General features: G+C 47.7%; 1 protein-coding gene across 1 annotated transcript; it reads right to left on the bottom strand.

The window, feature by feature from the left end:
- Positions 1-4751: 4751 nt before the first annotated feature.
- Positions 4752-20332, bottom strand: C2H5orf52 (chromosome 2 C5orf52 homolog). The gene is made up of 3 exons (XM_029058296.1): positions 20199-20332; positions 15201-15309; positions 4752-5123 (listed from the first exon to the last, which is right to left on the bottom strand). Exons 1-3 carry the CDS (start codon positions 20303-20305, stop codon positions 4836-4838), a joined length of 504 nt encoding a protein of 167 aa, XP_028914129.1. The 5' UTR covers positions 20306-20332; the 3' UTR covers positions 4752-4835.
- Positions 20333-20547: the final 215 nt, after the last annotated feature.

The raw sequence follows: 20547 nt of genomic DNA on the forward strand, positions 1-20547 counted from the left end.
GATGTTATAGCCGTTTCTCTAGAATTAGAGAAGTAGAGGGACCTGTGGAAGCCATCTAGTTTCCTCCCTAGCTCCCACTCCCCAAACCCCATCACCACATTCCCAAATATTACCCACCTCCGGGGTAAGAGAGGGAAGCATAACTTCTGAGAAACAAGACAAGTTAAACTCAACTCGAGTGGCATCCATTCGTCAGGGAACACTTAAGAGATCAGGGGTCTCGCAGCCCAAGTGTTGCTGGGAACGTGCAAAGCGGCAAAAGATAGAAAACACCTCTCAGCTACTTCTGCCTTCTCACACGGAGTCAAGGAAGATCTTCCGGAAGCAGCGCAGTTTACAGGAAGTTTTGCGGCGAGCACCTTTCCAAATGTTCTTTATTCTTAGTTTCACCACTGGAAGCTATTGATTTAAGCCTCAGTTCTCCAAGTGACCGATTCTCTCAGACGGAACATGGACACACAGCCAATTGAGAGAGCCACTCCTATTGTATTCTGGCTCTCCAAAAGTTTGCTTCTCTGAACCTTACTTGATCTCAATGAGTCCAGCTTTCTTCTACAGTGCTTTTTCAGTTGACAGCATTTATTAGGCATCCACACTGTGCAGAGGGGCAGAGTGTGGGATTAACGTGGCTTTGTTTAAATTAATTTCCTTTTGTAGAGGTAGAAATTGTAGGTTGCAGGCAAAACTCAGAGATAGAATTTGGGATACTCTCTAACTCTATCTACATTATTCCCTCTCAACAAATATTGTTGTAGATAATAGTGGAGAAGGCTGAGCAGGAGATGGAGAAGAGGGATAAAGATCTGAGAATATTCTGTGTTCATAGAAGTCCCCCTATTCAAACAACCAATCGATAATATTCATTGAGCAGCTGTACAAAAAAGTGACAGCTACCATCAGGGTAGCATGATCACACGGAAAGAGCTTGGGATTGTAAGTCAGGACGTCTAGATACCCGCTTTGTGACCTTGGGCAAGTCACTTAACCTCTAAGCCACAGTTTCCTCAGCTGTGAAATGGGGATGATATCTGCTCTCCCCCTACCTCTAGGTGGGAAAACGACTGTGTCTGATCGGGTTAGCCCGTGCTTAGCACCATATTTAGCACATAGTAAGTGCTTAATAAATATTATTTTTATCATTATTATTATTACTTCAAGAGCGTGGTTTCAGTGGAATGAAGGGGGTCAAGGAGAGAGCCATTAGAGAGGAAGTGAAGGCAGTGAGTGGATACAACCTCTTCAAGGACCTTGGATAGGAATGAGAACAAAATCAACCAGCAAATCCGGAGAAGACGAGCACCACAGTTTCACAGATGAGAAGGAATTAAAAACGGAGAGGCTAAATGTCAATTTTCCCAATTCCGGAACTAGAGTCCTATAGTGGGGATCCCCTGCGAAGGTTGTTGGCCAGAGAGGCAGAGAAGAGGGTTGGCTCCCGCTATCCCACACCAACTCCTCCAAAATGGTGGTCCAGAAAACTGCCTATCTTTTCCACCCCTGAAATCCACTCTGCTGATGGGGCATCCTTAGCAGTGATGGTTCTGCAGCAACTGTTCCAGCTGCCACAAAGGCAGTCTCATCACCGCATTCCCCTCCACCTCCCACCCCCCAGAAATTGATATAACCGAAACTTTACGCAGAAGGTTTGGACCGGATCAGCCCAGTGGCTCTATGCCGGTGTCCCGCCTGGACTGGCTCTGAGGCTCATCCAGAGCTTGAGACCCCTTGTAGGTTGGGCCTGGAGTGCATCAAGCCCCGGGGAAGACCCAGCCACCAGTTTGCCACCATCCTACCCCACAACCTCAGAGCTGGAGCTGACCCAGATTTTAAAAGTGATGGGAAGAGGTGTCATGGCAGCTAGGATTATTTTACAGAATCTGGGACCTGTTAGTAAACCACAACGTCAACTCTGCTCCTCTCGGCACAAGAGGGGAAAAGGACAGTTTCATGTTTGAGGGATCCTGGTGGGATATGGAATTTCTCACCATTCAGTTAGAATTAAAGCTGGAAAATGTAGTTCAGTTTGTTCTCTGCCACCACTGGGCACTAGTGTTCAATTTCCCCAACTATTCCCCCTCCCCCTGTTTGCCATTCCCCTATGGGTCTTCGTTTCCTTGCCCTTCCGTATTTTTCTCTATTTGGCATTTTGGGTTTTTTTGAGGAGCATTTCCCTCATTCTCTCCCTTCCTTTCTTGCCCCCTTTATTGGAGGCTGAGTAACTCCAGAGAGGAATCTCTTTCAAGTTCTTTCCTTGCTGCAATGTTTGTGCTGCCAGTCCTCTGAGTCACAAGCTTTACACCAAAGGGCAATGACCAGCTCAGAACAGCGTCCCTGGAAAGGGAAGGAGAAAGAAGGGAGATGGGGCGAGAGGAAGGATCGGGAGAGATGAGGGGAAAGTGAGAGTAGGACATTTTTTTCCCAGGGGATCCTGGAAAAATTGAGCAGGTTCAATCCCTTGTCCCTTGGCCTCCATTCGGTTTTGCCAGTTCCACTTCTGGGCCACGAGGCAGCCTTATAAGTCATCAGGCCACCCGCTCTGGTCCCTGCTCTTAGATTGCCATTTTGAGGCTGGGCCAAAGTTGGTCTCCAGGGAAGGGAATGTGAAGGAAGGAGTAGGACCTGCAGCTGGGAGCCAGAACTCTTGGGTTTTCTGGTTAAGAGCAGTCATTGTCTCTCTGTGTGGCTCACCTGCTGAGGGCCCACATTTTCCCATCGGTAAAGGGTGATCTGCCTCCCCAGAATGGAGCAAAGAATAAAAAAAAAATGAGAAAGTAGTGGATAAGACCAGGAGATTGCAGCTACCTGAAAGGCAACTGAGGATCTGTAGGTATAAAACGGTTGATTTCTCTACCTGCTTTGATGCCGGGCAGCTTTGCGATCGCACTGGGAAGCAGTGTGGCTCAGTGGAAAGAGCCCGGGCTTGGGAGTCAGAGGGCATGGGTTCTAATCCCGCTCTGCCACCTGTCAGCTGTGTGACTTTGGGCAATTCACTTCACTTCTCTGGGCCTCAGTTACCTCATCTGTAAAATGGGGATGAAGACTGTGAGCCCCATGTGGTACATACAATCTGATCACTTTGTACCCCCCTCCAGCCCTTAGAACAGTGCTTTGCACATAGTAAGCGCTTAACAAATACCAACATTATTATTATTATTATTATTATTACTTCTACGTCTTGGTTGAGGGTAGAAAGAAGAAGAGAGGCAGCACAAGCATCAGCTGTCCCTGTTGTTGTGGGCAGGGAATGTGGATAATAATAATAATAATGTTGGTATTTGTTAAGCGCTTACTATGTGCCGAGCACTGTTCTAAGCGCTGGGGTAGATACAGGGCAATCAGGTTGTCCCACGTGAGGCTCACAGTCTTAATCCCCATTTTACAGATGAGGGAACTGAGGCCCAGAGAAGTGAAGTGACCTCCCACAGTCACACAGCTGCCAAGTGGCAGAGCCAGGATTCAAACCCATGACCTCTGCCTCCCAAGCCCGTGCGCTTTCCACTGAGCCATGCTGATGTCTATTGTTATATTGTACTCTCCCAAGCGCTTAGTCCAGTGCCCTGCACAGAGTAAGCACTCAATAAATACGATCGAATGAACGGAATGGATGTTGTGGGGTTTAGCGGGCGGAGTTGTACACGTGTACGTGTATATTTGTGTGTGTGCTGCCGCCGAGTGGTCACTTACGGACTCTGGAAATCTTGCCACAACTTGCTGGACTCAGCACATGCCCCGATCCTCCCACACTATCCCTAAAGCAACATGTGTCCCCCCCTCTGAGTTCTTTCCTACCACACCATCACGGCCTGGCTGTCCTTTCGGTTAGCCCTTTCCTGATCCTGATCCTTTCCTCCTGCCAGGGAAGCTCCCCCTTGTCTCATCCCCAGTTGCTCTTTACTCAAAGGGCAAATAGTAATAATGATAATAATGTTGGTATTTGTTAAGCGCTTACTATGTGCAGAGCACTGTTGTAAGCGCTGGGGGAGATACAGGGGAATCAGGTTGTCCCACGTGAGGCTCACAGTTAATCCCCATTTTCCAGATGAGGGAACTGAGGCCCAGAGAAGTGAAGTGACTTGCCCGCCGTCACACAGCTGACAAGTGGCAGAGCCGGGATTCGAACTCATGACCTCTGACTCCCAAGCCCGTGCTCTTTCCACTGAGCCACGCTGCTTCTCAAATAGTACCGGAGAGAGGGGTGAAAGTCGGAATGCATAGGAAGCACCCACTAAGGGTAGCTTGGAGACGACGATGGACAAGTGAAGCTTAGATGAGCATTGGTCCCTCTCTTTACCTGTCCAGCTCCGAGCCGCCAGGCCCATTCTCAGCCCCTCAGGGCAGCTCATTTTGCAAACTCCAAAAACAGCCGCAGTTTCACAGTGGCACGTACCACTGAAGGAAGGACGGTAAAGGTATCCTAGCCCATGGCGAGGTGGTCTCTCCTCTTTTCCTCCAGTGTTAATTTGAGGTTGCGGGCATTCACTCTGGGTAATAATAATAATAATGATAATGTTGGTATCTGTTAAGCGCTTACTATGTGCGGGCACTGTTCTAAGTGCTGGGGTAGACACAGGGGAATCAGGTTGTCCCACTTGGGGCTCACAGTCTTAATCCCCATTTTACAGATGAGGTAACTGAGGTACTGAGAGGTTAAGTGACTTGCCCAAAGTCACACAGCTGACAAGTGGTCATTCAAAGGTTCAGAATAATAGTTACCTGAAACTGAAGCAAGCCTTAAAATGGGAAGCGGCAGCTTTTCTGTGCACCGGGGGGTAGTTTATTACTGCGCAAGCCTAAAGACCTCTGCCCGTCCCTCTGGCCCCTGACATCGCGGCGTTTCATTCGGCAGACGACGTGGCGGATGGTTCGTTCAATTTAGTTTGAGCCTCGCTTGGGGACGTGGAAAGGATCTTCATCTCCGGAGGCTCCTGAGCTGTGTCAGTCTGAGAAGTCCCAGCTGGAGCCTCTTCTTCGCTTTCCAGGTTGGACAGAGCCATGTACTTCAGGAAGTTCTGAGCTTCCCCCCTCCAGCGCCGGATCTTCTTTATCTGGTCGGTCAAGAACTTCTTCTTCAGGTGGTTATGCTGGTGGGCGGACTTCTTCTTGGTCTTGTCCGTGGCTTTGGACTTGGAGAAAACAAAGGAGTGCTTAGAGGAAGGGTGTACTTCCCACTACGTGGGGAGAGAAAGAGGGTGTCCCCTTGGGCCCCACCACTTCCCAGAGGACCTGGACCTCAGGGAAACTTTACGTAAAGAATCATTCAAAACCCACCAGCACGGTTCTGGGCCCCAGTCAGGAAGCAGTAGGAGAGAGAAGGCAAAGACAGCAGTTCAACATCAGTCGGCCCATCGATCCATCGTGTTTACGGAGCGCTTATTGGGTTCAGAGCACTGTCCTAAGTTCTTGGGCGAGTACGATATGACAGAGCTGGCAGACTGCAGGGAATGTGCCTCTCCCAAATGCTTAGTACGGGGCTCTGAACACCATAAGCACTCAATAAATATGATTGAATGAATGAATGACTATTTCCTGTCCTTAGGGAGCTTACAGTCTAAGAGAGTAGTCAGTCTGAAACGCTCCAGATTGGCACCACCCCAGTCAAAAGCTCTGTGGGGAGCAAATTAGGAGACTTAGGTTCCATTCCCAGCTATGTTATCAAATGTTTTGTGACCTCGAGGTAGCCAGGTCCTAGCCCCGTGCCTCAGTTTCCCCCTCCAAAAAATATGTGTCCCTTCCCAGCTCTGAGGGATGATGGGCGGATTAATTAATTGGTGACCTATACTGAGCAGCTATTGCATGCACAGCACTGTGGGAGTCAGAAGGTCATGGGTTCCGATTCCAGGTCTGACACTTGTCTGATGTTTGACCTTGGGTAAGTCATTTCCCTCCTCGGTGCCTCACTTCCCTCATCTGTAAAATGGGTATGAGTGTGAGCCCCATGTGGGACAGGATTGCTTCCAACCTGATTAACTTGTATCATCTCCAGCTCTTAGAATGGTGCTTGGCACATAGCAAGCACTTAACAAGTATTATTATTATTAAGCACTCATTACTAACAAAAATAATAATGATGATGCTAATTGCAGGATTTCTTATCTGCTTGTGGAGTAGATACAAGATGATTAGGTCGAACACAGTCCCAATCCCACATGGGGCTCACAGTCTAAAGGGGAGGGAGAAGAGGTATTTACTTCCCCATTTTACAGATGAGGAAACTGAAGCACAGACAAGAGAAGCGCCTAGCCTGAGGCCACAGAGTAGGCACGTAGCACAGCCAGGATTTGAACCCAGCTCCTCTGCCTCCCGAACCAGTGCTCTTTCCACTGGGCCACACTGCTTCCTCCCAATACAATCAAAGACATGGTCCTGATCAGCAAGGTGATAGAGGTCTTTAATCCTTTGTGAAAAAGATGTTAGCTAAAGAGAAAGTGTACTGTGACCTCTGGTTCTACATCACCGTGACACAGGCAGGCGGATAGAGGGCTGCCTCCTTCTCAGAGTGGTCACTGGCTCCAGTGTGTTCGAGACAGAGCTTGGTTGGTTCTAATCCTGGCTCTGCCACTTGCCCGCCGGGTGGCCCTGGGCAAGTCAGTTTCCCCATCTGTAAATTTTAATTCAATAGGGATCGACAGGATTGAATTTAATTCAATTCAAATCAATTCAAAAGGATTCAATACCTGTTCTCCCTCCCACTTAGATGGTGAGCCCCCGGCGGGACAGAGACTGTGTCCACCCTGATTAACCTGTATGAACCCCAGTGCTTAAGAGAAGCAGAGTGGCTTAGTGGAAGGAGCCTGGGCTTGGGAGTCAGAGGTCGAGGGTTCTAACTTCTATTTTTAACCACTCAATCTCCAATGGCTCCTTCCCCTCTGCCTTCAAACATGCCCACGTCTCCCCCATCCTAAAAAAACCCGCTCTTGACCCCACTTCCCCCTGCAGTTATCACCCTATCTCCCTACTACCCTTCCTTTCCAAAATCCTAGAACGAGTCGTCTACAATCGATGCTTAGAATTCCTTAACTCCCATTCTCTCCTAGACCCCCTCCGATCTGGCTTCCGTCCCCTCCACTCTACCGAGACTGCTCTCTCTAAGGTCACCCGTGACCTCCTTCTTGCCAAATCCAATGGCTCCTACTCCATTCTGATCCTCCTCGACCTCTCTGCTGCCTTTGACACTGTCGACCATCCCCTCCTCCTCCATACCTTATCTCACCTTGGCTTCACGGACTCTGTCCTCTCCCGGTTCTCCTCTTACCTCTCTGGCCGGTCATTCTCGGTCTCCTTCGCTGGCGCCTCCCCCCCCTCCCATCCTTTAACTGTTGGAGTTCCTCAAGGGTCAGTTCTCGGCCCTCTTCTGTTCTCCATTTACACTCGCTCCCTCGGTGAACTCATTCGCTCTCACCGCTTCGACTACCATCTCTATGCAGATGACACGCAGATCTACATCTCCGCCCCTTTTCTCTCCCCCTCCCTTCAGGCTCACATCTCCTCCCGTCTCCGGGACGTCTCCACCTGGATGTCGGCCCGCCACCTAAAACTCAACATGAGCAAGACTGAGCTCCTCATCTTCCTTCCCAAACCCGGTCCTCTCCAAGACTTCCCTATCACCGTGGATGGCACGACCATCCTTCCCGTCTCTCGGGCCCGCGATCTCGGTGTCATCCTTGACTCGTCTCTCTCGTTCACCCCACGCATCCTATCCGTTACCGAGACCTGCCGGTTTCACCTTTACGATATCTCCAAGATCCGCCCTTTCCTCTCCACCCAAATGGCTACCTTACTGCTACGGGCTCTCGTTATATCCCGGCTAGACTACCGTGTCGGCCTTCTCTCTGACCTCCCTTCCTCCTCTCTCGCCCCGCTCCGGTCTATTCTTCACTCCGCTGCCCGGCTCATCTTCCTGCAGAAACGATCTGGGCCTGTCACTCCCCTTCTTAAACAACTCCAGTGGTTGCCTATCGACCTCCGCTCCAAACAAAAACTCCTCACTCTAGGCTTCGAGGCTCTCCATCACCTTGCCCCTTCCTACCTCTCCTCCCTTCTCTCTTTCTACCGCCCACCCCACGTGCTCTGCTCCTCTGCCGCCCACCTCCTCGCCGTCCCTCGGTCTCGCCTATCCCGCCGTCGACCCCTGGGCCACGTCCTCCCACGGTCCCGGAACGCCCTCCCTCCTCACCTCCGCCAAACTCATTCTCTTACCCCTCTTCAAAACCCTACTTAAAACTCACCTCCTCCAAGAGGCCTTCCCAGACTGAGCTCCTCTTCTCCCTCTACTCCCTCTACCACCCCCCCTTCACCTCTCTGCAGCTTAACCCTCTTTTCCCCCCATTTCCCTCTGCTCCTCCCCCCCCCTTCCCATCCCCTCAGCACTGTACTCGTCCGCTCAACTGCATATATTTTCATCACCCTATTTATTTTGTTAATGAAATGTACATCGCCTTGATTCTATTTAGTTGCCATTGTTTTTACGAGATGTTCTTCCCCTCGACTCTATTTATCGCCACTGTTTTCGTCTGTCCGTCTCCCCCGATTAGACCGTAAGCCCGTCAAACGGCAGGGACTGTCTCTATCTGTTGCCGACTTGTTCATTCCAAGCGCTTAGTACAGTGCTCTGCACATAGTAAGCGCTCAATAAATACTATTGAATGAATGAATAATCCCGGCTCCACCACTTGTCTGCTGCGTGACCTTGGGCAAGTCATTTCACTTCTCTGGGCCTCAGTTACCTCATCTGTAAAAATGGGGGCTAAAAAATGTGAGCCCCACGGGGGACAATCTGATTACCCTGTATCTATCCCAGTGCTTAGAACAGTGCTCAGCACTAAATCTTGTATCTACCCCACCGGTTAATAATAATAATGACAATAATAATAATGCTGGTGTTTGTTAAGCGCTTACTATGTGCAAAGCACTGTTCTAAGCGCTGGGAGGGATACAAGGTAATGAGGTTGTCCCACGTGGGGCTCCCAGTCTTAACAAACACCATAATTATTATTATTATTATTTAGAGATACCACAATTATTATTGAATATTAAGAGTCTGGGGCATTTCCTTCACCTGAGTGGACAATTTCAGTTATTTCATTCATTCATGCATTCAATCGCATTTATTGAGTGCTTCCTCTGTGCAGAGCACTGTACTAAGCACTTGGGAAAGTACAATACAACAATAAACAGTGACAATTTCCTGCCCACGAGTTTACAGTCTAGAGAGGGGGCGACAGACATCAATACAAATACATAAAATGCCAGGTATGTACCTAAGGGCTGTGGGGCTGGGAGGGGGGGAGAGCAAAGGGAGCAAGTCAGGGTGACGCAGAAGGGAGTAGGAGCTGAAGAAAAGTGGAGTTTAGTATTGGAAGACCTCTTGGAAGAGATGTACTTTCAATAAGGCTTTGAAGGTGCGGGCGAGTCACTGTCAGGTGGATTTGAGAAGGGAGGGTGTTCCGGGCCAGGACGTGGACCCGGGGGTCCGTGGCGAGACGGGCGAGATGGAGGCCCAGTGAGAGGGTTAGTGCTTGATTCCCCTGTGTTTACCCCAGCGCTTAGAACAGTGCTCTGCACATAGTAAGCGCTTAACAAATACCAACATTATTGTTATTATTATTATTGCTAGAGAAGCGAAGTATGCGGGCTGGGTTGTAGAAGGAGAGGGGAGAGGTGAATTAGGAGGCAGCAAGGTGGTGGAGGGCTTTAAAGCCAAAGGTGAGGAGTTTTTGTCTGATACAGACGTGGCTGAACAACCACTGGAGATTTCTGAGGAGGGGGGTGACATGTCCTGAACGTTTTTGTAGAAGAATGACCTGGGCAGGGGAATGAAGAACCTCTTCTGTAAAACGGGGATTAAGATTGTGAGCCCCATTTGGGACATGGACTGTGTCCAACCAGATTAGCTTGTGTCTACCCCAGCATTTAGTGCAGTGCCTGGCACAGAGTAAGTGTGATCTAATGGAAAGAGCACGAGAGTGGGAGACAGAAGACCAACCCAGCCCTGCCCCTGGGTGACCTTGGGCAAGTTATTTTAATGTCTTTCCCCCATCTAGACTATAACCTCCATGTGGACAGGGAAAGTGTTTACAACTCTGTTGTACTGTACTCCCTCAACATTTAGTATAGTGCTTTGCACACAGTAAGTGTTCAACAAATATCATTGATTGGTTCTCTGTGCCTCAGCGTTCTCTTCTATTAAATGGGGATTAAATATCTGCTCTCTCTCCCTCTCGGACCGTGAGCCTCATGTGGGACAGAGACTGTTTCTGATCTGATTATCTTTTATCTACCCCAGTGTTTGTCATACAATAAAGCATTTAATAATACTAGGCAACACTAAATTGGACACTAAATCTTGTATCTACCCCAGTGCTTAATAATAATAACAACAATAATAATGCTGGTGTTAAGCACTTACTATGTTCAAAGCACTGTTCTAAGTGCTGGGAGGGATACAAGTAATGAGGTTGTCCACGTGGGGCTCCTAGTCTTAATCCCCATTTTACAGATGAGGTAACAGAGGCACAGAGAAGTTAAGTGACTTGCCCAAAGTCACACAGAATAGAATTCCAAATGGATTAGATAAGTTGTTAAAAATGTTGCTACAAAACCAGGATGAAATTTAGTCAGGTAGAGTGGCCAGAGACAAACTAACAGTCAACACAAATACAGTATGGTGAAAGATTTGGCTAGGCCCAAGCACAACACTGAAGGACCAGAAGCTGAACATCAATCAATCAGTCATACTGATTGAATGCTTATTGTGTGCAGAGCACTGTACTAAGCACTTGGAGAGTACAATACAACAGAGTTGGTACATGCATCAGCAGCAAAGTGTCATTTTAAAAATGGCATCATGTTACAGTACTGGGATGAATCAACAAGACCACAACATGCAAAAATTGGGGAAGAACCCATTTGCACAACTCTGCATCGGTCAGAACTATTTTGGGGGCCTGTGTTCTCTTAGGTTCATCACACTTATTGCACCTACCAAAGGGTAGGTACAGTGTTTGGCACATAATCAACTCTTGACTAATACCATAATTATTATCATGATTATTATCATTATCGTCACACTTGAAAAAGAATGAGGAGACAACTGAAGAGGGCCCTGAGAAAAGTGACCAACATAATTAGAGGAGTAGGTCCAACTGGATAATGGAATCAGCCTCCTTTCTGACCTCTCAACCTTCTGCCTCTCCCCACTTCAGTCCACACTTCACTCCGCTGCCCGGATTATCTTTCTACAAAATGCTCAGGGCATGTCATCCCCCTCCTCAAAAATCTCCAGTGGTTGCCTATCAACCTTTGTATGAAGCAAAAACTCCTCACTCTTGGCTTCAAAGCTCTCCATCCCCTTGCCCCCTCCTACCTCACCTCCCTTCTCTCTTTCTACTGCCCAGCCCACACACTCTGCTCCTCTGGTGCCACTAACTTCCTCACTGGGCCTCGTTCTTGCCTGTCCCGCCGTCGACCCCTGGCCCACATCCTACCCCTGCCCTGGAATGCCCTCCCTCCTCACATCCACCAAACTAACTCTTTTCATCTCTTCAAAGCCCTACTGAGAGCTCACCTCCTCCAAGAGGCTTTCCCAGACTAAGCCTCGATTTCCCTCATTTCCCCCCCGGGACTCGCTCCCTTTGCTCTTTCCCCCCTCCCCACCCCAAAGCATAATAATTCTAATACCCCCCGTGACTCGCTCCCTTTGCTCTTTCCCCCCTCCCCACCCCAAAGCATAATAATTCTAATAATATATTTAATAATATAATTCTATTTATTTATATTGATGCCTGTTTACTAGTATTGATGTCTGTCTCCCTATCTCTAGACTGTGAGCCTGTTGTGGGCAGGGATTGTCTCTCTCTTTATTGCTGTATTGTACTTTCCAAGTGCTTAGTACAATGCTCTGCACACAGTAAGCGCTCAATAAATACGATTGAATGAATGAATGAAAGGCGGAAGATGGAAATAGAGTTGTTCAGCCTAGAGAAGGCTTAGAGGCCTCTGAAAGTTGTTTAAGCAGTCTGCATTGTGCTTCTATAACGGAAACATTGCTTATGTTCATTAGTATTATATAGGGAATTAATCTGTAGCTGCTAAAAGGTCATTCTTTCCATTCGCATGGTAATATTGAACTTTAAACACAATTAGTTCCCTAAACAATGCTAATGAACTACAAATCCACCTGAGCAGAGCTAAATCCCTTTATAGCCAAGCCCTAGGTCAGTATCCCAGTTTTTTCCTCCCTATCTGAATCCCACTGAAAACATTTGCTCCGGTTAAAATGACTGCATGTATCATCATTATTATAATATTATAATATATTCATTATTTATGCAAACTCATCGTGGGCAGGTAATGTGTCTGCCAACTCCATTGTATTATCTTCTTCCAAGAGCTTAATACAGTGCTGTGCACACAATAAGCACTCAATAATTACCATAGATGATGATGATTTGTCTTCTTTATTAGGCTGCACAAGGATCGCAACCTATATTTCTTCCATCTTCCTCAAACATCTAGTGCAGAGTTCTGCACACAGAAGCTGTACAGTAATCAATGAATCAATGAAGAGTGCTTATCTTGTATCTACCCCAGCGCTTCATAATAAGAATAATAATAATAATACTCGTGTTTGTTAAGCACTTACTATGTGGAAAGCACTGTTCTAAGTACTGGGGGGATATAAGGTAATGAGGTTGTCCCACGTGGGGCTCCCAGTCTTAATCCCCATTTTACAGATGAGGTAACTGAGGCACAGAGAAGTTAAGTGACTTGCCCAAAGTCACACAGCTGAAAAGCGGCAGAGCCGGTATTAGAACCCATGACCTCTGACTTATTGCTATTGTTCTTGTCTGTTTCCCCTGATTAGACTGTAAGCCGGTCAAAGGGCAGGGATTGTCTCTATCTGTTACCTATTTGTACATTCCAAGCGCTTAGTACAGTGCTCTGCACATAGTAAGCGCTCAATAAATACTATTGAATGAATGAATGACTTCCAAGCCCGGGCTCTTTCCACTGAATGCCTGGCACAGAGTAAGCGCTTAGCAAACACCACAATTATTATTACTTATTGAGCACTGACTGAGTGCAGAACACTGTACTAGCTGCTTGAAGAAGGACTCAGTGGACATGATGCCTGACCGCCAGGAATTTATAATTTAGCAGGGGTGACAGACACGAAGATAAATTACAGAGAGGAGCAAGTAATAGGGTATGAAGATCGGTATAGAAATGTGGTGGCGACTGAGCATTCAAGTGCTAAGGTGGCTCGGAAACAGTCAAGTGACAGTTGGCAGAGTATCAATCAGTCAGTGGTATTTATTGAGCACTTACTTTGTGCAGGGCACTCTACTAAGCACTAAGCAGAGAAGCAGTGTCGTTCAGTGGAAAGAGCCCGGGCTTGGGAGTCAGAGGTCATGAGTTCGAATCCCGGCTCTGCCACTCGTCAGCTGTGTGACTGTGGGCAAGTCACTTCACTTCTCTGGGCCTCAGTTACCTCATCTGGAAAATGGGGATTAACCGTGAGCCTCATGTGGGACAATCTGATTACCCTGTATCTGCCCCAGCACTTAGAACAGTGCTCGGCACATAGTAAGCGCTTAACAAATACCAACATTATTAAGCGCTTGGGAGAGTACAATGCAACTGAATTGGAAGTCCCGTTCCCTGCCCACCACAGGTTTATCGGTTCCACCACTCGTCTGCTTTGCGACGGTGGGCAAGTCACTGCACTTCTCTGTGCCTCAGTTACCTCATCTGTAATCAGTTTCATCCGTTACGGATGAGGTAACTATTGTGGGCAGGAAATGTGTCCATTTACTGTTGTATTATACTCTCCCAAGCGCTTAGTACAGTGCTCTGCACAGAGCAAATGCTCAATACATACAGTTGAATGAATGAATCTGTAAAATGGGGATTGAGAGCCCCACAAAGGACAGGGGCTGTGTCCAACCTGATTAGCTTGTATCTACCCCAGCACTTAATACAGTGCCTGGCACGTAGTAAGCGCTTGACAATTACCACAGTTATTATTATTAGAGAAATTAGAAATACACTGGAGAAGGCCTCTTGGAAGAGATATGATTTCAGAAGGGCTTTGAGGGTGGGAGGCAGTGCTCTGTCGAGATGAAAGGAGGGGGAGTTACAGGCAGGGGGAAGGTGTGAGCAAGAAGTCAGTGAAGGGAGAGGCCCCGTGGAAAGATTAGCTTGCGAGGAATCAATCAATGGTATTTTCTGAGCACTTAGTATATGCGAAGCACCATACTAAGCTCTTGGAAAGCACAATACAACAGAATTAGCAGATTCGTCCCCTGCCCGTAATGAGCTTACAGTCTAGACTGAGACAAAGAGTGTGGGCAGGACAGTAATGGGAGAAGGGAATGGAAGAGTAGGAAGGCGAAAATTCAGGAATGAGCTTCCAAGGCTTGGTGGAGTCTCCATCCTCTCAACGCTCAAACGGAAGAAAAGATATCTGTTTTGAGGGCAAGGATCCTGTCTGCCTACTCTATTGTTCTCACCCAAGCACAGTGCTTTGCCCACAGTAAGCGCTCAGAAAAGCGCTCACTGGTTTACTGATCGATCCACCCTCTAGAGTCATGTGAGCCCATCAATGGGCAGGGAGTGTCTCTGTTGCCGAATTGAACATTCCAAGTGCTTAGTACAGTGCTCTGCACATAGTAAGAACTCAATAAATACTATTGACTGAATGAATAATTATAATAATAATTGTGGTGGTATTTGTTAAGCGCTTACTGTGCCAGGCACTGAACTAAGTGCTGGAGTGGATACAAGCAAATCGGGTCGGACACGATCCCGGTCCCACGTGGGATTCACAGTCTCAATCCCCATTTTACAGATGAGGTAACTAAGGCCCAGGGAAGTGAAGTGACCTGCCCAAGGTCACACAGCAGACAGGTGGCAAAGCCGGGACTATGACCCAAGGCAGGGGGTGAATCAGAGATAATCTCTCCAGATCCCTTCCGGCTCTTGGATTCTCCAAATTTGGGTGGCAAAGTGCCAGAGGGTCTTGGTGAAACCCCACCCCCACCCCTCAACTCTTCTTTTAAGGAATGTCCAGCAATAGTGGAAATTTTGTGCCTCAGTTTCCCCTTTTGAGAAAATATCCAAGGGTGGATGTAGGTAGTTTGGATTTGCCAGATGGGGACCATTAAGCGGTCTATAAATACTAAGCTCTGTTACTATTTTACCTCTATTTCACAAATACGCTGGGCGCTTATGTTGTCGTGAATAATCACTTGGGGCAGATGACTCTTGGGCAAAGCATGTTTCACAGCTGCATCACTGGAATTCATTAAGCTGAGGGGAGAAAGAGAAGGTCAGTGACTGTCTGAACCAAAACAGGGTCAACTTTCCAGGAGCCCAGGTGAACCAGAAGCCCACTGAACCTATGATTCTCATCCCTTGGCAGCTGAGATCCAAAAGGCAACTCTCATTCTGTTTCCCTGAGAGTAAGTGTGCTATTGAGAAGGGCTCAGTGGGGCTCTTTAGTGAGCAACCTGGCCTAGGGGAAAGAACACAGGCCTGGGAGTCAGAGGACCTGGGTTCTAATCCTAGTTCTGCCATGTTTCTGCTGTATGACCTTGGGCAAGTCAGTTCACTTCTCTGTGCCTCAGTTACCTCATCTGTAAAATGGGGATTTAATACCTTTTCCCCCTCCTACTTAGGCTGTGAGCCCTGTGTGGGTCAGGGATTTTGTCCCACCTGATTATCTTGCAACTTGCCCAGTGCTTAGAACAGTGCTTGACACACAGTAAGTGTTTAACAAATACCGTTACTACGTGGCTCAGTGGAGCCTGGGCTTCGGAGTCAGAGGTCATGGGTTCGACTCCCGGCTCTCCCACTTGTCAGCTATGTGACTGTGGGCAAGTCACTTAACTTCTCTGGGCCTCAGTTACCTCATCTGCAAAATGGGGATTAACTGTGAGCCTCACTTGGGATGACCTGATGACCCTGTATCTCCCCCAGTGCTTAGAACAGTGCTCTGCACATAGTAAGCGCTCAACAAATATTATTATTATTATTATGGGAAGTAACTGGTCCTGAATTCAATTTGTATCGTATCTACCCCAGTGCTTATTCCAGTGCTTGGCACATAGTAAGCACCTAATACTACAATCATTATTATTGTTTGGTTAACACTGCTGTTTCCTGCACCCCTCACTTTCTGGCTTCGCACTGAGAAGCAACATGGGCTTGTGGAAAGAGCAGGGGCCTGGGAGTCTGAGGCTTGCAGGATGATCTTGGGCAAGTCACTTATCTTCTCTATGCCTCAGTTCTCCTCTTCTCCTTCTTAGTTGGACTGTGAGCCCCATGTGGGACAGGGTCTGTGTCCAACCTGATTAATTTGTAATCACCCCAACGCTTAGAACAGTGCCTGGCACATAGCAAGGGCTTAAATACCATTTTAAAAATGGTAAAAATGTAGTGAGTCAGGGAAAAAAACCTTATTATTATTAATTATAACAATAATGGTACTTAAGTGCTGACTCTGTGCCAAGCACTGTACTAAGCGTTGGGATGGAATCGGGTTGGACCCAGTCCCTGTCCCACGTGGGGCTCACAATCTCAATCCCCATTTTACAGGTAAGGGAATAATAATAATAATGTTGGTATTTGTTAAGTGCTTACTATGTGCAGAGCACTGTTCTAAGCGCTGGGGTAGATACAGGGTAATCAGGTTGTCCCATGTAAGGCTCACAGTCTTAATCCCCATTTTACAGATGAGGGAACTGAGGCACCGAGAAGTGAAGTGACTTGCCCACAGTCACACAGCTGACAAGTGGTAGAGCTGGGATTCGAACCCACGACCTCTGACTCCCAAGCCCAGGCTCTTTCCACTGAGCCACCCTGTAAAGTCCAGAGAAGTGAAGTGACTTACCCAAAGTTACACAGCAGACAAGCAGTGGCGCTGGGATTAGAACCCAGTCCTCTGACTCCCAGTTCCATGCTCTTTCCATTAAGTCACACAGCTTCACTAATTGTTACTCTTAAGGTCTTACTGTGTTCAGAGCACTGTACTAAGCACTTAGGAAAGTACAAGCAGCAGCAGCAGCAGCGTGGCTCAGTAGAGAAGCAGCGTGGCTCAGTGGAAAGAGCCCGGGCTTTGGAGATAGAGGTCATGGGTTCGAATCCTGACTCTGCCACTTGTCAGCTGTGTGACTGTGGGCAAGTCACTTAACTTCTCTGTGCCTCAGTTACCTCATCTGTAAAATGGGGATGAAGACTGTGAGTCCCACATGGGACAACCTGATTCCCCTGTGTCTACCCTAGCGCTTAGAACAGTGCTCTGCACATAGCGCTTAACAAATACCAATATTATTATTATTCTTATTACAACAATACAGAGTGACAATCCCTGCAGTCTAGAGGGGGGAGACAGACATCAGTCATCCAGACAGAGGTTCCCTTCCCTCCGGTAAGGGTCTTATTTTTCCCCCTGAATCCCTGCACTCATCTTTTTTTATTAAAATGGTAATTGTTAAGCCTGTATAATAATAATAATAATAATGGTATTTGTTAAACGCTAACTATATGCTAAGCACTGCTGTAAGAACTGGGGTAGATACAAGGTAATCAGGTTGCTCCACATAGGGCTTACAGTCTAAATCCCCATTTTCCAGATGAGGTAACTGAGGCACGGAAAAGTTAAGTGGCTTGTCCAAGGTCACACAGCAGACAAGTGGCAGAACCGGGATTAGAACCCACATCCTTTGACTCCCAAACCTGGACTCTTTCCACTAAGCCACACTGCTTCTGTGCTACGTGACAGGCACTGTTCTAAGTGTTGGGTAGATACAATGTAATCAGTTTTCCCACTTGGGGCTCACAGTCTTAATCCCCATTTCCCAGATGAGGCAACTGAGGTGAGGAAAAGTGAAGAGACCTGCCCAAAGTCACACAACAGCAGACAAGTGGGGGAGGTGGAATTAGAACCTACGACCGCTAACTCCCAGTCCCGGGCTCTTTCCACTAGGCCACACTGCTTCTTTATGAACCTTGTATTTCGATTTACCTTGTATCTGCCCCAGCGCTTAGAACCATGCTTGGCACATAGTAAGCACTTAACAAACACCATCCATATGATTATAATTATTACAAATAAATCTGACTGAAAGACTGAATGAGCGAACGGCCCTGACCCCGGGGCGGGTCAATCCAGCCATCCCCCTGCCTGGTCCCAGGGCCTGTTGTGGGGCAGGGATGGTCTCTCTCTCCGTTGTCCCAGTGTCCATTCCAAGCGCTTAGTCCAGTGCTCTGCACACAGTAATCGCTCCCTAAATATGATTGAATGAATGAATGGTGAGCGCTCCCCGAATACGATTGAGTGGATGGTGAGCTCTCCCTAAATACTATTGAGTGAATGAATGGTGAGCGCTCCCTAAATACTATTGAATGAATGAATGAATGAATAGTGAGCGCTGCCTGAATATGATTGGTAAGCTCTCCCTAAATAGTATTGGATGAATGAATGAATGAATGGTGAGCACTCCCTAAATACTATTGAATGAATGAATAGTGAGCACTCCCTAAATAATATTGAATGAATTAATCAATAGTGAGCTCTCCCTAAATACAATTGAATGAATAGTGAGCTCACTGTAAACATGAATGAATGAATGAAGAGTGCTCCCTAAATACTATTGAATGAATGGTGAGCACTTCCTGAATACTATTGAATAAATGAATGAATAGTGAGAGCTCCCTGAATACTATTGAATGAATTAATCAATAGTGAGTACTCCCTAAATAATATTGGATGAATGAATGGTGAGTGCGCTCTAAATACTATTGAATGAATGATGAGCGCTTCCTGAATATGATTGAATGAATGAATGAATAGTGAGCGCTCCCTGAATACTAATAATAATACTAATGTTGGTATTTGTTAAGCGCTTACTATGTGCCGAGCACTGTTCTAAGCCCTGGGGTAGGCACAGGGGAATCAGGTTGTCCCACGTGGGGCTCACAGTCTTAATCCTCATTTTACAGATGAGGGAACTGAGGCACCGAGAAGTGAAGTGACTTGCCCAAAGTCACCCAGCTGACAAGTGGCCGAGCCGGGATTCAAACCCATGACCTCTGACTCCAAAGCCCGTGCTCTTTCCACTGAGCCACGCTGCTGGTGAGCACTCCCTAAATACTACTGAATGAATGGTGAGAGCTCCCTGAATAGGATTGAATGCATGAATTACTAGTGAGAGCTCCCTGAACACTATTTGAATGAATGAATGGATGGATGGATGGATGGATGGATGGATGGATGGATGGATGGATGGATGGATGAATAGTGAGTGCTCCCTAAATACTATTCAATGAATGAATGAATGGTGAGTACTCCCTAAATACTATTGAATGAATGAATGGTGAGTGGTGAGGGCTCCCTAAATACTATTGAATGAATGGTGAGAGCTCCCTGAATACGATTGAATGCATGAATTACTAGTGAGAGCTCCCTGAATACTATTGAATGAATGGATGGATGGATGGATGGATGGATGGATGGATGGATGGATGGATGGATGGATGGATGGATGGATGAATAGTGAGTGCTCCCTAAATACTATTCAATGAATGAAAGAATGGTGAGTACTCCCTAAATACTATTGAATGAATGAATGGTGAGTGGTGAGGGCTCCCTAAATACTATTGAATGAATGGTGAGAGCTCCCTGAATACGACTGAATGCATGAATTACTAGTGAGAGCTCCCTGAATACTATTGAATGAATGAATGAATGGATGGATGGATGAATAGTGAGTGCTCCCTAAATACTATTCAATGAATGAAAGAATGTTGAGCACTCCCTAAATACTATTGAATGAATGAATGGTGAGGGCTCCCTAAATACTATTGAATGAATGGTGCGAGCTCCCTGAATACGATTGAATGCATGAATTACTAGTGAGAGCAACCTGAATACTATTGAATGAATGAATGGATGGATGAATGAATGGTGAGTGCTCCCTAAATACTATTCAATGAATGAATGGTGAGTGGTGAGGGCTCCCTAAATACTATTGAATGAATGGCGAGTGCTCCCTGAATACGACTGACTGAATGCATAGCGAGCGCTTCGTGAATACGAATGAATGAATGGTGGCGAGCCCCGGGGCCGCCCTACCCCGCCCCGCCCTACCCCGCCCCGCCCCGCCCCCCGCTTCCTGAGGGAGGGGCGGGCGCCGGACCTGAAGAGCACCGGCACGGGGGTGCCCCGAGGGTGGAGAAAGGAGACCCGCGGCGTCCCGCCCATCGACCCCACATCCGCCGACAGGCTGGGGCGGCCCGACTCCATGGCCCCTCGGCCGGGGGCCGCGTGACGTCACCGCGGCGGGAGGGAGGGAGGGAGGGAGGGAGGGAGGGACGGAGGAAGGGCGGGCGGGCCGCGCGATTGGCGCGCGCGGCGCGTTGCCCCGGAAACGGCGCGGGCGGGGGACGGGAGTGTCCCTCGGCGGACGCCGTAGGGGGGAGGGGGGCGAGTGCGGAGCGTGGCCGGGGAGACGGGGGAGGGCGGGGCGTGTGACGTCACGAGGCGGC

Source organism: Ornithorhynchus anatinus, chromosome 2, assembly GCF_004115215.2.
Source record: "Ornithorhynchus anatinus isolate Pmale09 chromosome 2, mOrnAna1.pri.v4, whole genome shotgun sequence".
Lineage (NCBI taxonomy): Eukaryota > Metazoa > Chordata > Mammalia > Monotremata > Ornithorhynchidae > Ornithorhynchus > Ornithorhynchus anatinus.

Coding starts and splice junctions, on each gene's coding strand:
- C2H5orf52 (XM_029058296.1), bottom strand. CDS start 20,305: ATGGAGTCGGGCCGCCCCAGCCTGTCGGCGGATGTGGGGTCGATGGGC. Junction 15,310..20,198: donor CCCGTGCCGGTGCTCTTCAG/GTCCGGCGCCCG, acceptor TTCTCCCCTCAG/CTTAATGAATTCCAGTGATG. Junction 5,124..15,200: donor AGCGTATTTGTGAAATAGAG/GTAAAATAGTAA, acceptor GTTTTCTCCAAG/TCCAAAGCCACGGACAAGAC.